General features: G+C 40.4%; 1 protein-coding gene across 1 annotated transcript; it reads right to left on the bottom strand.

Moving 5' to 3' along the window:
* Nucleotides 1–1,532: 1,532 nt before the first annotated feature.
* LOC146805143 (zinc finger BED domain-containing protein 5-like) lies at nucleotides 1,533–4,779 on the bottom strand. The gene is made up of 2 exons (XM_085623776.1): nucleotides 3,910–4,779; nucleotides 1,533–1,640 (listed from the first exon to the last, which is right to left on the bottom strand). The coding sequence occupies exons 1-2, from the start codon at nucleotides 4,777–4,779 to the stop codon at nucleotides 1,533–1,535; spliced, it is 978 nt and encodes a 325-aa protein (XP_085479902.1).
* Nucleotides 4,780–26,600: the final 21,821 nt, after the last annotated feature.

Genomic DNA, 26,600 nt, shown 5'->3' with positions numbered 1-26,600 from the left:
CTTTTAACCAGATTTCGTTTGAATTTGATTCCCTGTTTACCAGCCGACTCACAAGGTTGGAGCAGGCAGCGCGACTTAGCTCCTTGCTCATGCGACAATTTTTCAACCAAGGATACTATGCACTTCATAATGTTTAGCGACAATTATAGTGTTATTCGTAGCAGGTTTTTACTCCCAATCTCAAGGGGAAAAGGCTTTATACAGGTTAGACCCCCTTTACTTTATCTACAGATGGTGAATGTTCCTTGAGAGATTTTTAATATTGCGAGCTACTTAGTCGCTGCAGTGAGGCTTAGGAGAAAACGGTATCCCCTGACATGTGATTCAACTGTACCTGTATGATTAAATGATCTCTGTTTTAATGCTGGTACTTTGTTCCGAGCTGTTTTTAACTCTCATCTTAGTCACTTACTTTTATGTATGTAATACTGGTATACTGAGCTACCATTGTATCTATGAAATTCGGCTTTGAAATGTTTTTTAGGTCACCCATATCTGTGGATGAATTGTATTTTAGATATTATCGTATGGTGTTATATGTTGTAATGTTATGTACTTTTATGTTTTTTTTTAACTGAATAAAGTGGTTTTGACTGACTGGTGCAATGGATAATTTTTGCAGTTTTTGTTGCAAGCATATGCCACAAAAGTATTATTATTTGAAACGGAGGCCAGACTGGATCACCACCAAGACAAACCATTCAAATCGCATGCAAATAGAATATTACACTGTCACTTAAAGACTTTATAAAAGCCACTTTAAAAGGGAGATGGAAGAAAAACCACCATGTAACTGGGCAGCCACAGTGCATGCAAAATAAACAGTCAGCATTTAAAGTTAATATAGAAAATAAATACAACTTAAAAAAAACACTTTTACCAAGCTTTTTCTCTGAAGAGAAAGGAATTAGTTTTCGGCAGATGTGAATTATGTGTGCTTGCTTTGTGCAGTCACTCAAAGTGAAGTGTACTTATGGGTAACATAGTATGAGTCATTGCCCCATACTGTATGCTGTGGTGGGCAGAAGAAAAATGTGAATGGCAATTCAAAATACCAATAAATTAAGCCAGCTGACGTAAAGCCTATTTATTTATGTATATTATGTATGATGCTTTTTTTTTTTAACTCCTCATATGACCTCCGTAGCTACAGCCGCCTCTCGACCTGGTCCATCTCTGGCGCAAATAACTTTGGTGGTTCTTAGTCTCAGCTGGTATTTTCCTTACGGGGAGTGCCCGTTTATACACACCTTGAGCTGACCCAGAGGTTTTAATCATAGGAATTTATCCTATACCTTTTGATCTGTTCTAAAATAATTTCACAAAGGATCATCCAACCAATTCCAAAAGAACCCAGAGTCAGGCTTCTCTCTAGTGACATTTACCATCTGATCTAAAGCTCTAAAATACTTGACAGAATTCCACCAGGCATTCCAACTAGGAGGAGCTTCCTGGTGCCACAATTTACAGATCTCCCTCCTCGCCAACAAAATCAAGTAAAACACCAATATATGTTGTGGCCCAATCTGGTCTCATACCCCACCCAACATAGGTGCAATGCCTAGTAAAATAAGAGTTGGGCTTACCTCCACATCGACCCTGGAGATAGTCTTACCCACGTCACCCCAAATTTCTTGTATCTTAGGGCAAGAAGCAAATACATGAACATCATCTGCGTTCTGGAATACATACCACCAGCATCTAGCTTCTCCTCCACCCTTCATTCTAGAAGTTTTAAGGGGTGTCCAATATATCCTGTGGAGTTTAAAAAAATGGTTTCTTCTCTGTGCAGCTGATTTAATCAATGGGTAAAGCATGTCAATAGATACTTGCCATAACTCTTTCCACTCTTCACTCAGCAAGTAATTCTCCCAGACTCAATATGGCTCATCCATCTTTCTTACTGCTGCAGCCAGAAGATATTTATACCATTGAGCAACTTCCTTCTTCCTTGGGGCTTGGTTTTGTAGATCGTTTTCCATAAGGTTGTCTTCCAAAAGAGACCAGCGTTGACTCTTGCACCATGATGTAAGCTGATAAAATTTGACTCTAGACAATGTTCCATTCGTGGTGTGGCTCCAGAATTCCCAAGGGCGACATTTATTACCCACTACTACATCCTTCCAGTGTGAGACTCCTGCTTCCTTTAGTGGCTGGGCTAGAGCGTCCAAAAGGCACTCCGAAGTTCCAGGTGAGTCCCACACCGGTGCCCAATCGCTATAGTAAACAAGCCCCAAGCAGTCTCGACAGTCCGACCATATTTGGCCGCCATACGCAGCGTCTTCAGGTGGATTTTTATTTAAAAATTTAGGAGCCAAATTTGTACATAAAGCCATACTCCCTTACCCCGTCTAACATAGCCTTAAACATGCTGCCAATCAGCAAGTTGTCTGGGGCAGCGTTTTTCAACCACTGTTCCGCGGCACACTAGTGAGCCGCGAGATGTTGCCTGGTGTGCCGTGAGAAAAACGTGGGAAAAATGGAAACATTGCAAATTTTTTTTTAAAAAAATTAATTTTCCCCCACTAGGCCGGGCAGCGGGCACCGGACTGTATCCTGGGCCTGGGTATGGGGGGGGGGGGGGGGGGGGGGGGGTTTTGGCGCTCCTCGGATGTCCGGGCTGTGATTGGTCCAGACCCCAGCCTGGACCTATCACAGAGCAGTATCTCCCGACTTCCTTCCAGCACTTGTTTCATGAAAAAAATCACGAGGCACACCACCATTAGAAAATGTTAAAAAATTTAACTCTGTGCCTATATATTGACTATATATAAAGTAATTCTCTTGAATAGGTCAATAGGAATCAAATAAACACAAAGAAAGTATTTTATAATTACTTTATTATGAAATAGTAAGTAAACAGAAATATGAAAAATTATAAAACACTGGTCTTATTGATCAGTGCGCAACCTGGGCCTGTTTGGCTGAACACAAAGCTGATATTCTGGCTGGAATCGAAGAAAGACACACACGTAGCTCTTCGTCAACAGCTCTCAGTCTCTCTCTGTATTTAGTTTTTATAGCAATCATGCTTGAAAAGCTCATCTCACACAGATATGTAGTGGAAAATGGGAGCAATGTCAAAATAGCTTTGTTTGCCAGAAGGGGGAACTCCTTGGCAGTATCCAACCAAAAACTATCCAAAGGTAGATCAGCAAATCTTAGCTTGAAACCACGATTTTGCCTCAGTTCAGTTAGTTCCTCCTGCTCCTGTAAAGTCATGTCCTTTCCACCAACTGATGCTGAGCTATAAGGGTCCCTAACCCAGTCAAGGCATTCAGTGGAGACTGAAGAGAAATAAAATGACAACCTCTCCTCGAGAGTTTTTAAATGTTTAACTATTATCTCACACAGTGCAGCAGTGTGAACACCTTGCCATTGCTTGGTGAGTGTGAACATTTCAAGATTGCCACTTTCCACGTGTTGATGCCAGAGTTGCACCTTTGAACGGAATCCATTTATTTTATCTGTACTTGTAAGCAGGTTTTCATTTCGGCCTTGCATTCGTGTGTTCAGTTCATTCAGATGATGAAATATATCTGCCAGTTATGCCAGCCTTGCACACCACTCATCACTTGCAAGCAGCTTTGCGTAATCTGGCCTCTCATTTGTCAGAAACACTTTAAGTTCCTCCCGCAGCTCATACACACGAACCAAGACCTTGCCACGCGACAACCACCGGACCTCTGTATGAAACAGCAAGGTTTTATGCTTCGCTCCCATCTCCTCACACAAAGCTGCAAATATGCGACTTTTCAGGGGTCGTGACTTTACAAAGTTTACCATGCGCACAACATCATCCAACACATGAACTAGGTCTGCTGGTAAAGTCTTGGCTACGAGGGCCTCACGGTGTAAAAAACAATGCGTAACAATCACATCTGGATTTCTTTCCTTCACTCTGCTTACAAAGCCTTTGGTGCGCCCGACCATGGCTGCAGCTCCATCGGTGCAGACACTTGTGCAGTTTTCCCACTTAAGTCCTCCTTGTTCAAGGTATTCTGATGTGACCCGAAAAATTTCTTCTCCTGTTGTTTTTTCTGGCAATGCCTTGCAAAAAAAGAAGTTTTCTCTAATTGCATCACCATCAACAAAACGCACATTGGCCAAGAGTTGAGCATGTCCACTGATATCAGTAGACTCGTCAAGTTGCAATGCAAATTTCTCACTGATACGGATCTTTTCCAAAACCACACTTTCGATGTCTGCAGACATGTCATTAATACGTCTGGAAATTGTGTTGTCTGAGAGAGGGACTTTGGCTATTTCCTTAGCTGCTTCAGGTCCGAGCATCTCCTCTACAATAGCTTTGCAGGCGGGAAGTATTAATGTCTCTGCCACAGTGTGCGACTTTTTTGACTTGGCTATAAGTTCGGCAACTAGATAGCTAGCTTTAAGAGCTCTTTCATTTACCTTTGTGGTTTTTCTCATGAAAGTTGCCTGTTTCTCTGTGTTTTCGCGCAGGCGAACAAAATAGTCCGCATTCTTGTTTTGAAGCAAAGGGTGTTTCGTTTGGAGATGGCGTTTAAGTTTGCTTGGGACCATAGCACTGTTAGCTAGCTTTTCACCACACACCACGCACAGTGGAGTTGGTTTGTTTGCATCTCCGGTGACAGTAAATCCAAATGAAATATAGCTTTCGCTATATTGCCTTGTGCCAGAGAATTTGCTTGAGCTAACCATCTTTACTTTCTTTTGATCCCCACTCATACTTGGGCTCTCATCCGGCTCCAAATTTTGTTCAGAGTCCAGTTGTTTCCTTTTCAAAAACGTGTCCATCACTGCAGTATATCTCACTGTCACTCAGTACTAGGCATACACAAGGACGCTGCACCTGCAAGTTACCTATAAAAGAAATTTAAGATTTGTATCTATAAGGAGCAAATTGTGACTGGATGGTTTCTCAGACTCAGAGAGCCCTTGATGCCAATTTTAAGGTTAGCACGTGCTTTAACTACAAACGTTACGTCTGCCCAATTCATTATTAGTACTCATAAAGACTGAACCACACAGTACTAGTATAACGCTTGCTCGTCTCTCTAGTCTGGAGACAAAGGTTAGTTAGTGCTGCTACAACCCATGCGGAATTCTACAAAGATAGTTAATTTCTGCAACAGATATTGGGTGACCATGTAAATTTTTATTAAACAGACACTTTTGTAAATACATCTTGCCTCAAGCATCACTCAAAACTGCTCTCTACCCACAGACTAGGTGCACAATAGCTTTCCTTGATACATGCAAGCTTATGATCACACCAAAATCCATTCCACAGGAGTGAAAACCATGGACCACATCACAGAAGCACTTAAGCTTAAGGAGGCGCGTGCACGCTGTTAGGACGAATCAACATTTGTGAAGTAGGAATGGTTGCGCCGGGCTCTAGTCTTGTGCACAAATTAAAAATACAACTTCCAGAATAATAATTATTACATAACGATGGCTTCTTAATTAATTTAAACTCAGCATATTGCCGACATTTCTTGTTGTGCAAACTCCTAAAATGGAATAATTCCTGGAAGTTGATTTGCTCTGCCAATACACGTACCACACAGCTTAGCCCCGCTGAGAACTCAGTGCAACATGCATCCATGGGTGTGTATCCCAGCGCCTGCTCATCCGATCAGTGAATGAGTACCACTGTGTTGGGTAATATTAAAACCTGGGTGTTGCCAAAGAGGAGCTGCGAGGCTACTGCTGTGCACTGCAGACAACGCTCTTATAGTCAGGTCTGAAAGTCATACCGGGATTGCGCGACTGACGGATAAGTAGTACGCAATTTATCTTAGGCCGGGAACCAGGTTCGAGTCTCCTTGTTTTTAGTAGTCAACGTCTTGTGATTCTGGCAATCCTTTAACCTCCTGCCCCCTACAAAAAGGAACGTGTACTTGTGTAATGATCATGTAAGTGTGCCGATCACTCAAGAACATCGCCCTTCACTGACGACCCCGGGGGTAAAATCGTGCAGAGACGGCACATCAGTTGATGTTCAAAGGTAAGGCAGCAGCGTAGAGGCGAGGGCTGGGAGGAGCAGCGTCCCAGAGAGTCGGAGACAGCCGATGGGTTCTGTCTGCAGCCCCTAATTATATTCTGCCAAAATACCCAGGGTGCTATATCTGAAACGTACCACACAGCTCCAAGTAGTTGGAAAAGAACTCCAATTTAAAGACGTTGTGACCCGCTGGCCCTCCCAAAAAACGTAACTGAAAACATCTTGGCATGCAGGCCTAAACTAGGGGAATCTTGGAGGCTCCTATGCCTTCGAAGGTGCAGCCTGAACTAGGAAGCAACTAACGGTACCGTTGTAACGGGTCGAGTTCGCGCTGCAAAATAAATGCGTAGTGGGCGATGCACCCACTGCTGAGAACTGCTTGAATGTCGCAGGTGCAGATCCCAGCAAGCTTCTCTGCATCAAGGAAATTAGTACCTGGTTGGATCTGGTAATAGTAATACTAACAGCGTGCAGTTTCCAACGCCCAGCTTGCAGCCCCACATCCCTCTTGAACCCCCGTACGCATTCATGGGTCGGGCATACGAGGACATATATACCTTGTAAGGCTACCGCTACTACACACCATTGTTGATAGGATCCCTCCAAATGCAGACATAACGCACATCTACCGTTAAGCGCTCTCTAACAACTCTATGAGCTTTAAAAATGGCTCTACATTCAATACACCCAGAGACTTGGTATTAGTCAGGACAAGTAGAGTAGAATATAGATTGATAGTAGAAAGCATATAACAATACTCTGGATAGGAGGAAATTAAACATTAAAATTTAAATACCTGCGGCCTGGTCTGGATCCGGATGCGGTCTGTCAGTGCCGACTCCCGCCGAGTCCTGGTCTCCGTCCGTCAGTCCTCCTGCTCCGGTCCTGGTGACGCGACGTCTTCTTCTCTCCGCTGCTGCGCACACTGCGCTCGGGCGGGAAGGAAGTCGGGAGATACTGCTCTGTGATAGGTCCAGGCTGGGGTCTGGACCAATCACAGCCCGGACATCCGAGGAGCGCCAAAACCCCCCCCCCCCCCCCCCCCCCCCCCATACCCAGGCCCAGGATACAGTCCGGTGCCCGCTGCCCGGCCTAGTGGGGGAAAATTAATTTTTTTTAAAAAAAATTTGCAATGTTTCCATTTTTCCCACGTTTTTCTCACGGCACACCAGGCAACATCTCGCGGCTCACTAGTGTGCCGCGGAACAGTGGTTGAAAAACGCTGATCTACCTGCAACTTGGTAAGCTCTACTCCTGAGTTTACTTTTAGTATTATAGCAACCCCTTTTAAACAACATTGCTGGTCAGAGGCTATAATTTTGTCGACCCATTTTTGTTTTTTAAATAGTGCCTTACATTCTGCTTGTAAAAGATGGGTCTCCTGAATCAGAAGAATCCTAGCTGAACTATTTCTTAAATATTGCAGTATCAGGCGCTGTCTTCCTTTAACTCGCAAGCCATTAACATTCCAGCTTAAAAATTCAAGGTGTTGATTCCCTCCCTGGGTAGGCCTATCCCCCATCATAAACCAGACTCCATACTCTGCTGTAGCTACTGAAGGTTGTTATGTCACATGGAATTAATACTATTTTTTTTATTTTTTCCCAATGCTCCCCACCAAATATCGTGAAAACCCCTACTACCCCCCCACCACTCCCCCACCACACCCCCCAACCCGCGGGAACCCTCCCATCCTATCTATCGGCAATAAACATTGCTATTGAGTCGAGGCCCCCTACCCTCCTATGTACATAATGCAAACAAAAATAACATTAGATGCTGAATACCCTTACACCGTACCTTACACACTAGAATTACATTGTGCCAGGAAACTGTCTACCTCCTCCAGACACCTGAAGTTATGCATTTTATTTGCCAGGACCACTTTCAAGAAGGCTGGGAATCGCAGCTGGACTTGGGCTCCTAGAGCTTTTAAGCATCCATCCGCTTTCCCAGCTTCCATCTCCTGTCCTCCGTGACCCGAGAAATGTCAGACCGGATTCTAAAGGAGGCATCTTTGACCTGTATAGTTTTAGGTTTAAGTGCCGCCCTCAATAGTTGCTCTTTAAGGGTATAAGAATGTATACAAACCAGGATCTTTCTAGGTTTTTTTTGGGCAGGATTTAACTTAAAAGGATCTCTATTAATTCGCTGGATTTCAGCTTACCAGACCGGTACTGACACAATCTGGGGAAAAGCTTTAGTCAGGATATTATTAACATAGGATTTTAGGTTATCACCTTCCAACCCTTCCTTTAAATCCAGGATCCTGAAGTTATTCCTTCTTGACGTGTTTTCCAGCCTCTCCAGTCTCTATACCAAGTCCCGCTCTCACTCTTTTAGTCTGATTACCTCTTGGGAAATCGTAAACCTCTTGCCCCAGTTCCCCCACTTTATGTTCCAAAGCTTCCATTCTGTGTATCAGTGCCAGTAGATTTTCCTCCAAACCAGTACAGGTATCTTGTATTTTTTTTGGTTTGCTTGAGAGGTAGAGAAACGAGCACCGATTTCTATAGTAAACAGCTTTAATAACCCATGTACTGTTTCCGGGCTCTGAGCGGCAGCCTCTGATGACATATCCCCTACCTCCCCTAGTTCTTCTTGCCCACCGTCCCCTGTGATTGAGGTCATTATGCTCAGGGGAGAGAAACGATTAGAGAGCGTAATGGAGGGGGTACCTCCAGGTTTCCCTCTGCTACAAGTACTGTCCCACCCTGTTTTACGAGATCCATGTTGCCCTGTGAGTTGGCCAGAAAATAAGACCTGAGAGAGGGAGTCATCTTTACGGGGACCAAATTCTTAATTTTCTTCTGACTCTTTGCTGGGGTAAACTTCACCGGTTTATTAGGAAACTGCCTCTGCTTAAGCTTCTGCCTACCTTCACCAGTCTCAGCAGCTTGATATGGCTGCGTTGCCAAAGGCTCACCCCCTAAAGTGTAATCTCAGTGACCGGGACGGTAGGGGAAATAGTGGAGGCCACAACTCCAGGGACACCTGAGACATCTAGGCTAGGCCGACCCTACCTAATGACCTCAGTATTCCCAGATTGTTGAATAGCTACCTCCATGGGGTACAGGGCAGGCACATATCCCAGCTTCATGTCCTGGTTTAACTGCGCACAAGGAGAGGAAAGACTCTTTCTTACTACCCCTTTTAACTGTATTGCAAACTAACGCCTCCGCTGCCCTAAAGAGAGTAACCACAGTAATGTTACGCATCGAGTACAAAACAACACACAAAAAAAGGGACTGTCTCTTATTTACTCTTTACCCTACTCTTTCTTAACCCCTCTCAATCCGCGTATTCTACAGTGTCTTTCTTTTTTTCCCCCTCCTTTCCCCTTTCCTCCAGGCTCCAGGCACCAAGCTCTGGTCTCCACACACCACTCTCCACCCCCCCTTCACCTTGCCTCCCTCACTTCCCACACTTACGGGAGATCAGAGGCTTTCCCCAGGCGATGACGGCCAATCGACTGCGGAGAAGGCGAAGATCACTGCACTCCATCCTCAATGCCCAGCATAACTGATCCCCAGCACCGCCAGTCAATCACCGGATAACGGCGGCTTCTAGCGGGAGAAAACAACAAGACCCGGAGTCCCGCAGTTCCTCACAAGGTACGAAACCAGCTCAACATTCACGTATTCTAACACGGCATCAGCATCGGCAAAAAGGAGGTCTTCCTAGGCGCTCAACCCACGACCGGCTTCCCAGCTGGCCGCCATGTTCCCCAACTCGCGACTGGCTTCCTAGCTGGCCGCCATGTTCCCGTATGTATGATGATTTTGAAATTTTTAACAAAAAGTACGTGTACTAACAAAGTCTACTACATCCAAAAGCACTCATAATTAGAAAACTCTTACATTTTCTAACTACGAGTGCTTTTGGACGTAGTAGACTTTATTAGGATCCGTCCTTTTTGTTATAAATTGATTATCCAGGGGATAAGGACGTGTTCCAATCAATCCTCTCTCTCTTTTTAGTTGATATTGTGATTCTTTTGAAAAACAGTAGGCAGGCAAAACAACTAAAGGTGTCTCAAGGCCAGACCTAACAATACAGAAAGATGTGCTGCCAAAAAAGATTAGTATGGGATGCGGCAATATAAATGAATTTAGACACCTGTACATTAAAATGGTAAGCCTAACACCCAGACACACCCCAAAGAAATGTATAAACACCCAAAAGAAACAATAGTGCCTAGTTAATCTCTAGTGATGCCAATGACTGCAGAGAATTTTAGAAAAATTATATTACAAGCTGTTGATTGTCAGTCAAAAAAAGGAATTTTAATCATAAACACAATTTGAGAGCAACAATGGAAATGCTGATATAAACTATACAGAACAATATGCTGCCATTGATTCAGCTAAGGAACACAATTAGTTGAGTCTGATAACAAGTCAAATTTGATCACAAAATCAATGAATTTAGCAGTCCATATTATATAAGTACAGGTCGAGGTTTTAGGCCAAATGTAAACTTGACCAGGGCCATTATCAGGACAAAGTCTCGCAAAATAAAAAGGTATCTCTATTGTTTCTTTTGTGTGTTTATACATTTCTTTGGGGTGTGTTTGGGTGTTAGGCTTACTGTTTTAATGTACATGTGCTTCAATTAATTTGTATAGCCATATCCCTTGTGGTTGATGCTACCCCAAGTGAACCATACTCATTTGATCATATATAATTACCTTGGTTCTTAGGGTTATTGGGTTGACTTCGTAAATTGACATTAAACAGATTTGTAGGTAATATGGCAGTACATGTAAAAAAGTTTTTTTATTTTATTACAATAGTTGTTAGTAATTTGGGGTATTTGATATACTATTGAGTGACATTGCTTTTAACTTGTAGCAGTAATTCTTCATTAAATACATTAAAAAAAAGTTATTTTCCTGACACGTTTGCCCCCTCTATTGTGAAGCAGGCTGTATTGGCATATTACCATTTACAAAGCAGTATGTATAAATAAACATCTTTTTTCATTGTGAATACTACTAATATGAATGTAAATGTGAAACATGTGAGTTGTCTTCAGGATTAAAGTCCTAAAACTGTGCAGTTAATAAGTAAGATTAAACATTGTTAGGAAATACTGTGCTGGGCAGGGAGCCAAACTGTCCTATAGTTAAATTTAAAAGCAGTTTCCAGGAATGTTTTGCAATGTCAACATTTATGATGAAATTGCACAATTACTTTCCTCAGCAGAGTTTATGAAAAGTAAGGGGTAGGCCCTTACATTTTGAAACACAGGGCTAGATGTTCGAAAATTGGAATAGCGATCACGTAATTGTGCTTACGTGTGAATTGCAATTAGGAAATCGCTATTCCTAATGTATGAAACTCTTTTGAGTTTCATTAAATGTTAAATTTAAAAGGGTACTTGCCCGGCACTGATGAACTTTAAAGCTGGACTGTTGCTGTCCCTGAAGGGGGGAGAGAACCTTACGGTTGTTGCTGGAACAGCAGGTTTGCAGCAGCTTCCTAAAGGTAAGTAGGTCCGACAAATGTCTAAGTGTCACCGGCAGAAGGTTCCAGACTCAGGCAACCAGAACTTGGTAGGAGCGGCCACCAGTACGGGTGCTAGAAAACTTAGGGACAACCGCCTGATGCCAAGAAGATGACCTCAGGGTTCTGCTGGGGACATAGTGTGATACTCTCCTTCTTAGATAGTGAGCGCCCGTACCTTGTAAAGCCTTAAAAGCCAAGACCAAGGCTTTAAAGCGGATTCTTTTTCGGACGAGAAACCAGTGCAAAGCCTTCAGGTGAGGTGAGATCCAAACTCGCGGTCCAAGCATGAGGAATGCCCTGGCAGCCGCATTCTGGACTACCTGAAGTCTGTTCAGTAGGTACTCCGGGAGGTCAAGGTATAGGAGATTTACATAGTCCCACCTAAAGACAATGAGAGCTTGGACCACAGTCTTCCTGTGGGTGAGAGGCAGAATGGGGAGAAATTTCTTAGTGATTCATAGTGGGTCGCAAGTAGGCCCGCCTCATGAATATTAATGAGGTAGGTTGCAATTTGTGACCCACTGGGATTCGCTGCCATCACCGGGATGGTGGCGTGCATGTCTGTGATTGCTTTTAAATAAAGCATTTTCTTAAACAAGGCCCGTTTGCTTTAGAGAAAAACGGGTTGAATTTAAAAAGAAAAGAAATGAAACTTTGAAGTTTCATTTTTTAAGTGTAGGCAGTGGTCCCTTCGACCATTGTCTGCTCTTAGATAATATTTTTCCAAACAAAGGTGAAGGTGTCCCTTGAAGAACCCTTACCATTTGCAAACGGGTCGCCACCAACTTTTAATTGGTGGTAAATTATGAATGTTTTGCAACCACATTTCGGTCACAAAACATTTGTATATACCATTTCAATTCAGTATTAGGAAGGGACTCCCTCAAAACGCCCCTTCCAAATACCGAATCACAAAACCCAAATTGCGATTCAAGTTTCCGAATCGCAGTTTGAGTTTTGTACATCACAAAAAGCATTTCTGGGGTCGCAAATGGCCCAATTCACAGAATCCGGCGGTTTGTATAGACAAAAATGCTTCAGACATCTAGCCCATAATCATGGGAAGAGGCCATTACAAATTTTATTACCTCACTCAGAAAAACATCAGTGAGAAAAGTCAGCTCATATGTTCATTCAGTGGGTTCTCCTTGATTTGAGCATGCCAAGAATGTATACATTTTTATAGGGTTTCCACAGAGGGAAACTTGTGTCCAATGTCAAGTGGGAGACAAACATAATGTTTGGGTTGTGGTTCTGGATTTATAGCTCCTTGGTTATATCATAGTCATGCATTTTTAATACCTGAACAGACTTAAGAATCTAAGCCTGGTTAGAAACTCCATGGAAAATGCTTTTTTTAAGAGTTTATATATGATTTTCCAGCCAATTGATTATTTTTTTCTGGGTCCTCAGGAAGGAGCATATTTGTGTCAAAGATCAACCTACATATTTGTTTCGCAAGGTCTCCTGAGTTTGTAGATGTCAAGCATTTAAAGGGATCTTGTGCGTTTGGGATACCGAGAGATCCTAAACCTGGCCTGGTGTAGGCTGCTGAGTTAAAAAGGAAGTTACACTGAATTACTGGTTTGCCTTTGGAGCTGATGACAACCCATAGATCACAATAAAGCACATGCAACACAAGTAATTACAAATTCTGACTACACTATAGATTCAGGCCCAGATTTACAAAGGTTTTGCATCGGGTTTCCCTGGTTGCAGTGTACTGATTGCTGTCACAGTCTCCTTCAAGGTGAAGGTAACTATATTCTCTGCTACTGGCTCACAAGAAGAGGGTGTCCCACCCCTCATGTTATTTTTGTCGAACTCCCGGTCATCCCCAATATATCATTTCTGAAAGTGATCTTCCCAGATCTGTGGCTGGATGAAGAAGTCCTCCTCTGTGACCAGATTAAATGTCCCTTTACTGAATAGGTGCCAGAATAACTGGCAATCCTTAGATCTAGATTCCTTAACTAGGGTGTGCAATTTCTCTACCTCCCAATTTCTCTTTGCCTCAGCCTGTGACTTGCTATAGGCATTCCTTCTATCTGTAATGTCTCTCTTGATGCCTTCCTTTACAGCAGAGATTAGATCTGTTTTGGAGGAGAAATGTGTCATGATACTAGCATCGTTTGGGAAAGAATCTCCCATGGCAGTAAGGGATTGAACTACCTCTGTATAGATGACCCTCCTATTGTGATTACTATCCTTTCTTTCTTTTACACCCATATCATGCACTTTGGGCAATTAGTCTAGATCAACCATTATATAGTCAATCCTACTCTCTGCGTTCACCCTTTTAAAGATGAAGGATGCATCTGGGTCAGAGGGCATCCGCCCATTGCAAGCTCGGGCACCGTGAGTGTGAAGGAAAGTATTTGCTGACTGACCTTTGTACATCTTTTAATGGGGGTATCTGCAGTTTTTTTTCTACCTATTGCCGACTTTTCCTCCTGGACAATATCCTGCAAGTAATCTACAGGTTCATAAAAAACATTAAAGCTCTCAAGATAGTTAGATAGCGTCAGGATTCTATTTGAAATATTGTGCTGGTTGCTAAAGCGATTATAGAAATTAATTAGTCTTATTTTAAGTTTCCCTTTAGTTAATGCTAGATCAAGGCCCAATAAATCAGATGAACAGATTTCAAGCCTACTTGTATTACAAGCCATGCTTGTCTTAGTCCAGATCAATAAACCGCCAGCAGGTCTGCCTGCAGGCGAAGGTCTAGCTCCATCAATCATGTCAAACTATAGGCTGCTCTTAGGGATCTTGGGCTTCTTAGTGGCCTACTCCAACTAATTGTCCTTTTGCTATTTGTGAGCAGAAGCATATCTGCGGTCAACTCACATAAATATTTCTACGGGTAACATAAGGGTTTTCATGATAAGCACAAACTTCAGTGGGTATGTGGTGCTCACTTGAGTTAATCTGATGCAGTGCAGGCAGACATTTTGAAAAGGAAACTGAGAACAAAGTCTGATTTGGGCTCCTGTCATTTGGTATCAGAAATAAAACCCTGGACCATTGCACAACACATTGAAAACATATTTTCAAATTTCAAGCTCTCCCTGGACGAAGTTTTGATAGAAAACGGTTGTTTTTATCGTTTTTACAGAACTCTCCAATAGAGGACACATTCTGTCGGCTTCCCTCATGCATGAGCATTTTCTTTTTTTTAAACTTCTTTTTATTAAACAATATTAGCAGTGCAAAACTGTTTCATAGGCATGCCCTGACGGAACATGTTCCCTCGATGATTCACACAATCTGCGATTCACAAGCATGGTATTATAGTCATGATACCGCTGGAGGCCACTTGTAGCTTCGGTCCCATCCCAGCCCCCTTCCACTTAAATGCCCGGTGCCCCCCGTACCCCCTATATTCTACCCACAGTTGCCAAATTTTCTCCCATTTCTTGGGACATCCACTGCTTTCATAAATTGTCCTTTCAGCCGCACAGCACCAGTCCATGTCTCTTTTCCATTGGGATACTTTAGGCAGTTGAGTGGCTCCCCATGCCCCCGCTACGTTCCATTTAGCGACCATTGCTGCCACCTGTAACCATATGTTTGAGTACTTGGGCCAGTTTTGTTCCCCTGATACACACAGTATGTGCCACCTCGCGTCCAGGGGGACTTGTTGTTCTAGCACTTACGACATTACCCTGATCACCTTCGTCCAGTAAACTTGTATAATCGGCCAGTCCCATAAAATGTGGAAGAACGTTCCCCTTTGAGTGCAGCCCCTCTGAAATTCCTCCATGGAAATGCGCCCAATCTTAAACAGTAGTGTGCTGGTGTAGAAGGACCAGTGCAGTATCCTCAGCTGGACCAACCTAAATCGTGCCCGTATTGCCACCTCCCTGGGACTCTGCACTGCCTCTGCCCAGTCATCATCCTCTAGTAATCCCACCTCAGATTCCCACGCCTCACGCAATTTCATTAGTAGGTCTGGGGAGTTGTTAATAATTTTTTATATGTATAGGACAGTGCCTTCTCTGGAATGGGGTCCAGTGACAACCTGTCTTCTAATGGGCTGTATTCGGGAATCTGATCCCCGTCTTTAAAATGTTTGCTTAGCGCGTGTTTCAATTGCAGATATCTATAGTGTTCCGTGGGTGCCAATTGAAACTCCTCCTGTAATTCTGCAAACGTCATTAGAGCCTGTCACCCCCGCACATCACCTAATCGTGTAATGTCTATTAGTTTCCACTTCGAGAAGCCCTGCAGACGGCCCACCTCCCTTTGTGTCACGCCGGTTCACAAGGGTGTCTGATCCGTCAGAAGGCCTGCCCAGTCCAGGAACCTATTGGCCTTGGCCCATACCGTTAACACCGTCTGGGTATGCTGGGGCAGTCCGGCCTGCTTCTCAGGGCCATACAGTGCCCCGAGGTATCCATCAGCCCCCAATGCCCAGGGGTCAACCCTGTATGCCGGGTCCTGTTGATCTGCAAAAACCCAGTCATTGATGGCCATTAAGTGTGAGGCCCAATAGTACTTTAGAAGGTCGGGGATAGCCAGACCTCCCTCGTACACCCCCCTCTGTAGCTAGGCCAGCGCGATCCGTGGACCCCCCATGTCCCAAAGCAATGTCCTCAGTGCACCATTCACGTCGCTAAAGAATTTGTCCGGTATCTGACAAGGGGTGTTCTGTATGACATACAGTAAGCGGGGTAGAGACATCATCTTGAAGAGGACCGCCCGTCCCATCAGGGAGATTGGCAATGTCCTCCAATAGGCAACACCGCTCCTCAAGCGGTCTAGTTGCATTTTTAAATTCCTCGCCAAAAACGCTGCATCAGTTCTCTCTATCTGTATGCCCGGGTATTTAAAGCTGTCTTTGATCTGGAGGATTGAATGAATGTGTAGTCTATACAAGAATGATTGAAATGATTGAAATGAATGAGTGAAGAGGAGGAAAGGACAGACAGAATGAGTGAGAAAAGGAAATTATGATCAGTCATGAAAGGGAAGTGAAAGACTGACTGCAACAAAAGGACTAAGGGTAGAGTACAGGTAAGAAGAGTAAATGAGTAAGGGAATGGCAGAGAGTGATGGAGGGGGAGTGAGGAAAGGGGAGTAAGGGACGGAGATAGGAAAAGGGAGTAACAGATGAAGCGGATGAAGTACAGCAGGGTAAAGGGATTGAAAGTAAGAGAAGTGGAGTGATGGTGAGATAAGGGGTATGAGGATTAGAAAAGGGGGTAAGGGAAAGTGAGAGATGGGGAGTGAGGGGATGGAAGGATTTAGGAAACTGGAGTGAGAGAAAGGGAGTCAGGATTTCAATGGGCAAAGGAGAGTGAGGGAGAGTGAAGGAAACAATGCGAAAAGATGAAGGGGTGTGAGATACAGACAGGAGGAAGTGAAGTAGGAGAATAGGAGTGACTATGAGTAAAGGATAGTGACAGTTAGGGAAGGTGAAGGAAGGAGAATGACGGAGAAGGTTAAAAAATTAACATAGATGGAAAATGAGTGATGGAGAGAGGAGAAGTGGTAGAAACAGAGATGTTAAGGAAATTAAGGGTAAGACAAAAAAAGGGAGAGAGACAGAAACAGAGACAGAGAGCAAGGAACTGAGAAGGAGTAAGGCAATTAGAATGACTGAGACATATGGAAACAGGGAGAGAAACATGGTTGAAAAAATAGTGATGGGGCAGTGAACCTAGGGGAGTAGTAGAGAAGGAGTGAGGGAGTTACGAAAGAGCAGTAGAGGAAGAAGAGAGAGGGAAGGGGAATGAGAAAAGCAGAGTGAGTAGAAGTGAAGAAAAGGGAGCATGAAAGTGAAGGGGTGAGAAATACAGATATTTTAAACTTACCTGACCAACAAAATAACTTAATTAGAAATAAATGGTTTTTTTTAATTGCTAGAAAAAAAGGATTAAATTTCCTAAATTTTCTTTCTCGATCTGAAAAAAAAGAAAAAAAGTATTAATATTTAACAATACACTTTAGAATACAGTACACATATTTTCATATTTAACAAAGTAATTTTTTGCCCTTTTTTATCTGTTTTCAGAATATATTGAATTTCACTGAAAATAGTGATATCAATTGCATTCATCACTTAACAGCGGGCAAAAAATGTAACAATCTGAAAGATTGTTTAAAAAAAGCACTGAATTTATCCTCAGTAAAACATACCTTGATAATATATATTAAAAATATCTTCTAAGAACAATAACTATTTTCAATAAATATCGTCTGTAAATCTTGTTGCTTAAGCACATACACCAAAATAATATCTGTCAAAGAAGTCCACAATAGAAACAGTTACCTTTCCATGAGGCCAAATGGTAATTAAAAAAAAAAATGGTGAAATATCCAATGGTAATCCAATACAATCGAAATAATGGTTTCTTCAGATGCTGCAATTTGTATCTAAAATTTTGGTTTTAGAAAAATTAAGTAGGAATTTGGTAATTCTGCAGGCAAACGTTGCTTGAAAATCAATTGTGAATCATTACACAGTGTCCAGCCTTTTTCACATTTTAGATAAACTGTGTAATGACCAGAAGTTATACAAGGTCCATCATGGAAAATGATTGCAACTGCAACAAAAGTCTTTCCTGATATTGATAATTGATTTCCTGTAAACTTCTTTATTAAAGTGTCCAATTTTGTTCCATCAGCTCTACAACGTTGCATCATTAAAATTACATACTGTCCATATTTCTTTAAAAATAACGTTGATAACATTTCTGATTTACATTGAGAACATTCCATGTTGTGATTTGCATCTTTAACTAATGTACTAAAAGTCACTGATTTACTCTCTGGTAATGTTAAATATATGAACCTTTCAGAATCAACATTAGAGCTGCATGTGTTCAAACAGTTTTCACAACTATGTTCCCATTTATAAGAGAGACCGAACATATTTTCTATTTCTACCCCTTCATCTTCCAGTACCATAAGCATATACATTAAGAATTCCTGTGCATCTTGCTGGACATTTTGAGTAAACTGTGTACATCCAGAACATACATCTAAAAGATTTCTAACATCAGAAGCACTTTCTATTTTAGTTTTATCATTACTCAGCTTCTCATAAAGGAAACTCAGCAGAGAACAGAATCTTTTTTCATGATTTAGTATTATCTGCTCTTTCAAACTTTCAAGATAAAATACAATATTCAGCACTACATTAGCGTAGCAGTTGACACCAGAGCTATTTTCAAAATGACAACCAACAACCTCTTCAGCATTGTCCTTTTTCTTTTTGCTTGCAATCACATCAGTCTCTATTTGTTTACTCTTCTGTACATCCTCATTACAGATATTCTCAATTCTCATTTTCCGACAAACAACACGTTTTTCAAACACAGGATACTGACCTAAATGAGGAGCATAGCTTCTTCTTAATCTATTATACTCCTTTACACAGTTTGCATCAGCACTAACTTTTGACTCATCAAAGTCTATCATGAATAAACCAGATATTTTTTTCACGCGTGACAAAGCAACATATGCCATACCTTCTTTAAACACACTAGATCCAATGTTTACAAACGCACTATCTACAGTTAATCCTTGAGATTTGTGAATAGTTACAGCATATGCTAGAGAAAACGGAAACTACTTCCTACGTACATATAAGTCTTTCACAAGCAAGAAACGAACTGAACAACGACTAATGTCTTTAACCTCTTCAATCTGATCAAATGTTATTTTGAAAAATTCAATTCCATCTTTTTTCTGGTAATTAACAAAACCCACAACTTTACCCATAGCTCCATTCACTAAACCTTTTTCTACATCCAAATTACATCTTAAAATTACTCGACAGTTCATACATACATAAAGATTCTTTTCTAAACCAGCTGTTTTCGATATGTTTTTCTCTAGAGAATCCAATTTAGTTGTCAATTTGCTTGTCAATATAATAGTTATACCTTCATGCTGTATTTTATCCACAGCTTCCAGTTTTATAATCTCTTCATTTTCCAATTTCAAAAGTTCTTGATTGAATATAGAGCATTCATGTAGTGTTGGCATTAAGCAGATTACAGTATTTTTTCCTGCAATTTTCTTGTATATTTTCTCTGGAACTATTTGTTCTGTTGGAAACAAATTACATAGCAATCGACTCTGTAAAGCTTTTCTGCCATGTTCTGTGAGTAGTCCAATTCTGATATCTTTGAGAATACTTGCATAATCATCATCATTTTCTTGCCACATATTGGTAATGAGTTGTTTGTACTCAAAGTATGTCCAAATATTCTTATTACCTATACTTCCTAACGACTTTTTCGTGTCTTCATGTGTAAGAGTATGAAATACTGGTTGTCCTTTAACTGGAGTGAGCTGCAGTAGATCCCCAAAAACTATAACATGTTTTCCTCCAAATAGCACGTCATAGTCTGTCTTTAGAATTTGCTGCATTCTTAAATGAACAAAGGCAAGCATTACGTTTGATACCATGCTTACCTCATCAATAATGAGAACTTTCATTTTTTTCAATACTCTTGAAACTTCAAAACATGCTTCTCCTGTTAGCTTGTGGTATTGTATTTTGTTCTCATGCTCTACTGGTAACATTAGCAAACGATGGAGGGTAATTCCTTTTATGTTATATGCTGCTAACCCAGTTGGAGCAGTAACAACACAAGACAAAGTTGAATCAGTTTTTTTCTGGAGGTAGCTTCTAATTACTTTAATTAAGAAACTTTTTCCAGTTCCAGGTTGTCCACTCACATACATTCTGATTGGTTCAAATGATGTGCATGAGCACTCTTTATTTTTATGTAGTAATCCATGATCAATTTGTTTTGTGACTTCCTCATAAATTTGTTGTTGTTCATCATTCAGTTGTTGTTCCAAATTTGGTAAGTTTATTAAATCTTCCTGAGCTTGATTCATAGCTGTTTCCACTTCAGTCATGGCTATTGCAGCTTCATTTTCTACGATTGGTTGTCCTAGAGGATCTTGACTGAGCGTCCCAGAACTTTGACTGTCTTGAGAACTGTCTCTAGCTACTTCAGCTGCAATTGTTGCTTCTTGTTCAATTTCTTCATTGAACATTTGTACATAAGTTGTGAAAGTACTGCATTCTATGGAATCTTTGCATGCATTAAAGGAATCTTCATAGCTTTGAAAATGTCCAAGTAATTCATCCTCTGAACGCCATGGTTTAAACAACTGTAAAAGTGCTAAGTAGTAAAATTCCTTCTTGTCAGTAGTGTCGCAACTCAGCTTTCTGTGATTAATCAAACTTCCTTTTGTTTGTTTTACCAAACATCCTTCCTCACCAATTACTTTATATTTTCCATTGTTGATGTCTTCTGTGGTATTCCGTTTAAAAATGTAGTTCTGCAGCACTTCATAGAGACACATGTTCTCAAGATGATGACTTCTCTTTGGGTAATATGTGTCCAACATGTTTGTTCTTAAAACGTCTGTACTTTCTGGTTCGTACTCCTCTAAATATTCAATTTCTCGAATAGATTTCAATACCCGATTTCGCATTCCTGCAAGGCCTAAACTTACCGAAATTATTCTTCTGGATTTGGAGTACAGACTTGCAGATGATAACCTATCTGAGCATTCGTATGACCCAATTTCTCGATGCGATAGCATCTTTAAACTGAAACTGTATAGCTTTTTACTGACAGTCTTCTCGTGAGAAATCTCTTCCCACATTTCTTTCAATTCCGTTTTCTCAGATTTAGTGATGTAAGATGTGACATACCGAGCAACAGCAATAGAATTGTCTGCTACATACTGAATATCCATGTTAGCATTCCACATGGATAAAATGACTGGGTTGTAGTCATTTATATATTTTGACTCTTCTTTTCTTCTTAGGTTGTAGGTATTTTTAGGCGATTTTCTTGTAATAGTATGTCGCACAGCTGACATAAAACAGTTTACTCTTCCTTTTGAAAGAACAGGTCGTGGAAATCCAAATCAACATTTTGTGTAGAATTTATCTTTACTCTTGTACTTTCATCGACAGTATTTTCCACACCAATGACTTTGAAAACGTAAAACTTGCTCTTTTAAGTTTGTTTCTTCTGTGCTTTTAGCTATAGCACATGTTGCATATCCTTCAATGAAAGATAAAACTGCATCATAAGAATCTGTTCCAAATTTTGGGGCATCCTTGATCCACAACAGCATATGAATATGAGGAGCACCTCTTGCTTGGTACTCTTTTTTCCAAAAGAAATCCACAACTTCTCCAATCTATGATTGAAATATCTGCAAACATTAACCGGATCCAATGAGCACAATTCTCCTGCTGTCTTGTATTGGATGTTTTCAATATTTGAATTTGCCTCTTGAAGAAAATCCAGTAAATCATCCCAAGCGTACTCAGCACAGCTTAGGGTAAGGAACCATGTAGGAGTTCCTAAATTCTGTAACATACATTTCAATTCTCCATGGCGTCAGTACCAATATTCATTAGTCCCACGCTGACAAGCCATCAGATTAATCAATTGAGATTCCAAATGATCATCTCGCTGTTGCACTTTGTTCAGAAAATCCTTTGCAGACACATTATGTAGATGTACTCCAGTTTTTAAAATGTGATTTACTGCATAAGATAGTGCAGACAAGTCACTTTCAAATAAAAGATGGAACAAATAAGGAATACTTTGACGAAATCTTGGATCTTCTGCATATAATCTTGTAGTCCGATACTCAGAAGCAGGAATCTGTACTGGACGTTCATCATATCGTCCACCTTTTCCTGTAGGAAACAGCTGGGGAAAACAACGAGTTTCCAAGCTCTCCTCCCATACACTCACGGGAGTTCCTTTTGCTTTTTTCATCTGAAACAGATCAATAGTGTTTCCCATAACTTCTTTAGAATGAAGGATGTATGCTGAAATGTTGATAAATTTCTTCTTTTTTTGACTTATCCACTTTTTCAATTTGCCCAGTTGGTATTCCTGTGTCTGCTAGTAAAACTTCTTCATCTTCATCCATATAAATTGATTCATACCATTTATTATTTCTTTTCAAATATAAATTTGCTCTTTGTACTTTTTGTACATCTACCAGCTCCTGCCAAATTTTCTAATTCTTTGTAGGTACACCATTAAACAGAATAACTAATCGTTCAGTTTCCAAACTATCTGCATCAAGTGTTTCAATTTTTTTTTCACATCTAATGGCAAATAGACAACTCTTCCTTTTAAACCTCTTTATAAATCTGAAGGAGGTAATTTGCCTGTTTTGGGCTCTATACGAACTATAGTCTGAAACGGATGGACACATTGAATGAGTATAGACTCATACGTATTTAAATCACTAAGTTCTGCAGGAATATAAACCAATTCTAAATTATTATGTACAGCTCTAGCTGGCATTTTATTTTCTTCTAACTTGCTATAACAGTATTTACAAATACACTGATCTTCACCCAAATCAAAACAATTTTCCAGAAATAAATATGTAGCAAAATCCTTCCACTTTGAATTATTTTCTTTTTCACTTTTTTTATAGAGATCAACATTCCTTGTTTGAGTTTTATAATGGCTTCTCCGGCGATAAATACAAGTAATATTTGGTCTTTCATTAGAGATGATAGTAAATTTTGTCATTTGATCTTCAAAATTTTTACTAACAGTGAGTTCTACATTCTCTTCCACATTTTCTTCAATAACTGTGTCATTTCCTGCACTTTCTTGCTCTGGACCAAAGTAACAAAACTCAATATCCTCACAAACCTTCTTCACATCTGATACAGATCCACGGATCAGAGCACTATTAAACTCATTTAACTTTAGTGCTGGACTTTTAGCAAAATACAATCTTCTCACAAATTTTCTAATTTCAGTATGATGAACTGCCAGGATCCTAAAATGGTGAAAAACACTTTGACAAACTTTCCTAGAAAGACAAGCCAGAGAATGTCCTTGCAAATCAGTATTCTCTCTCACTCTGCATGGATCTAGTCTTTGAAGCACCTTAATCTTCTGTTTAACACTTTTTTTACTATATTCTCTTAGAAAGTCACGTAATTTATCAATAGATTGCTGTCGTACAGTACAAATGCTACTACAATTCCAAGTGTACACTGGGGCTTTAGGACATCTCCCCATAACCTCATCAGCTAACACTTCTTCCTCATTTCTTGGAACCATTTTCTCCTTTTCCATTACACAACCATCCTTAACTTCATATGCTCGACCACTGGTGTCAACTGCATGCAGCAAACTATTACTTTGAAGATAACTCTCTTCATTAAAAAATGGTTCAGTACTTGAACTATGCTTCCATTCTCCTAAGAACACTTTACAAAAGTTTTTTTTTTCACTTCTCTTTTTCTTTTTCTTTTTGACTTCATTACATTCACTAATTTATCTAATGTACGGATCCTGTTCAAAATTAAAATGAATAGTTTTCTTTTTAATTCCAAAGCCTTTGCAACAATTGATTCAATATGTTTCTTTTTCTTATAAAATTTGGCTTTCTTCCTATATTTTTTCACATCCTTTAGCAAATTGAACATCACTCTTCTCTGAAACATTTTTCTACAAATGTTTTTAAAATCTATTTTTCTTTTTAAGTCATTCTTTCTTACTTCTGATTGTACATTAGCATTTAGTATATTCTGTCGATTGTCTTGTTGTTTTCTACTTGAAACACTATTTGCAGTGGATATATTTTTAAAAAAATTTCTTTGCTTGAGGATATTTTTAATAAAATCCTTAGTCTGCTTACCAGAAGACTTTTTCTTTTTTCCAACATGAGGTTCTTCAACTAATTTTTGTTGTCCAGTTGTCTTCAAATATAGATGTTGTTGCTGTTCTTTTCTCTTTCTTGATTTTATAGGCATCTTTAATTTATTTCAGTGTTGTTCAGCAATACCTGAAAGAAACTAAAAAAAAAAACCTTTATGTAATTTAAATATACTACTATATTTTTAATGAGCTTTTCAAATCCTATCATATGAGCTGTCCCTTTCCTACGACTGCAAGTCTTACACAATAAAAGCTACACAAATTAAATCTCTGACAACAGTTCCTGTGTGCACACAGACTCATGGTGTGATTCTAGGCAGAAAAAGATATTTGATTGGCAATTTCAAAGCACATTTACTACTGTGGTAGAGCAAGTGATAATTACTGTAACAGCCTGACACATTTTCCTTATAGTTTAGAGAGGCAGAAAAGAGTACATGTCCTAACAGCTACTTGAGACCATGAGCATGTGGAACCTGGGTGAGTGATTAGACTAGAGCAAAGGAAATGAGCCTTGGTGATGTTGAATGTGGTAGCATTACACACTGCTATCTGAAATACCACACAGTGCTGAATACTTAGCATGGGAGTGCAGGAGAAGCAGCTGCCTGTGTGCTAAGAGCATGCTTCTGGAGACTGTGTATTGTCAGGTGCAAGAGAGATCTGCATGGACGCTTGGACAACTGCATGAAGACTGCAGAGATGTATGTAAGAGTACATGTGGGGTAAGGGTTAATTGGAGTTTTCAACATGTAGGATCTACCTCACCCATTGCAGGAGTGTAAGGAAAATCTACCCTGTTGTTTTCAAATGTGTTAGCATTTGCCTCTCATTTGTAAGATATTGATTTGTGCTGAATGCTAGCCATCACAGTTCAGGAAAACAAGCTGCCCCTTTCCTACGAATACAAGTCTTACAGAACCAGACCAACACGAATTAAATCTCTGACAACAATTCCTTTGTGCACACAGACTCATGGTGTGATTCTAGGCAGAAAACAGTATTCCTGGGTGATACCAGTACACCTTAACTTATGGTGAAGACATACTCCATAATATCTTACAAGTTCAAGGCAGTTAAATATCTTCCAAAACATAAAATGTAAAACACAACTTTAAAACAAGAATCACATTTCTATTTTTTATATCAAAATGCACCACATACATCCCCTCTCAAATTCATAACTCACCTTTAAAAGTAGTTAGTTGAGAACGAAATGTGGCACTCACACAGCAGATTATCAGAGCCAGAATCTCTGAGCTGTACACCTCTCAGCAGAACCAGTAAATGGCAATCTTTCCCACTCTTTTTTCACACATATACATGTTAACTTCAAATCACAGTGCTTCCCACATTTTTTCAAATGTAAACACACATTTCTATTGGTTGCAAATTTCAACCCTTTCCAAATGATCCCTACCCCCAACATGACTTCTGCCTGCTACCATAGCAACAGGTCATGGAACACTGGTGTGAGCAGAGAGGTCAGAAGTTCAGCACACAATGTTTCTAATCCAAAGAGCAAGAGTGCTTGACTTTTCAAACCTAACAGCAAATCCAAAGTAATGTTCTGTGGGAACACATTTTTCTGAACCAATACAAAACATGCTTTTAAAAATTTAAACAAACAGCCTAGTTTTTAGTGTTGAATGGTCTGAAACAGCCAATGAGTTCTTTTTATTTAAAAAAAAGTATGTAAGCCTCCATTTTACAACTATCTTTCTTTTCATATTGCCATTCTACTGAAAGACACCTTCTGAGTGCATCCAAATCTCCTTGAAAGATGTTCACAGTGTGGATTGTAGGTCATAGCTATGTATTCTGGAGTGAAAACTATGAAGAAAAAAAAGGTATTGTGAAAGACCTTGCTTTGCCAAATGTAGACATTAAATGGATTGGTCAGAGAGGGTTAAAGTGGCACCAATTAATGCCTTTGGTGAAATCCTTTCTACATCTCCCACAGCCTGACCTTATAATTGTGCACTGTGGTAGAAATGACCTAGGCACTTTAACTGGGGTAGGTCTGGAAATGCTTGTTAAGGACACCTTTGTGCAATTGATGTCTCTTTTTCCACAAAATACCTTTGTATATTCTAATATATGCCAAAGGCAAAAGTGGAACTGGTCCAACCAATATTGTCCGCAGATTGACAAAGCATGAAAGCACGTCAATAAGTCTGTTTCTGCTTTCCTCAGAGACTATGGTATGGGGTCTATATACCACAACAACTTGCGTTACAACATGCAAGGCATTTATAGAGGAGACGGTGTACATTTCACAGATGAAGGCAACAGAGTCTTCCTCTTGAATTTTAGACTCTGCATCGGTACTTACTTGTAGGTACAAAAAAATACTCAATGAACACAACGGCTCTTTTTAGAGCCAACCAACATCTAAACACT

This window comes from Triturus cristatus, chromosome 8 (assembly GCF_964204655.1).
Source record: "Triturus cristatus chromosome 8, aTriCri1.1, whole genome shotgun sequence".
Classification (NCBI taxonomy): domain Eukaryota; kingdom Metazoa; phylum Chordata; class Amphibia; order Caudata; family Salamandridae; genus Triturus; species Triturus cristatus.
This window is presented reverse-complemented; position numbering and strand designations above follow the sequence as displayed.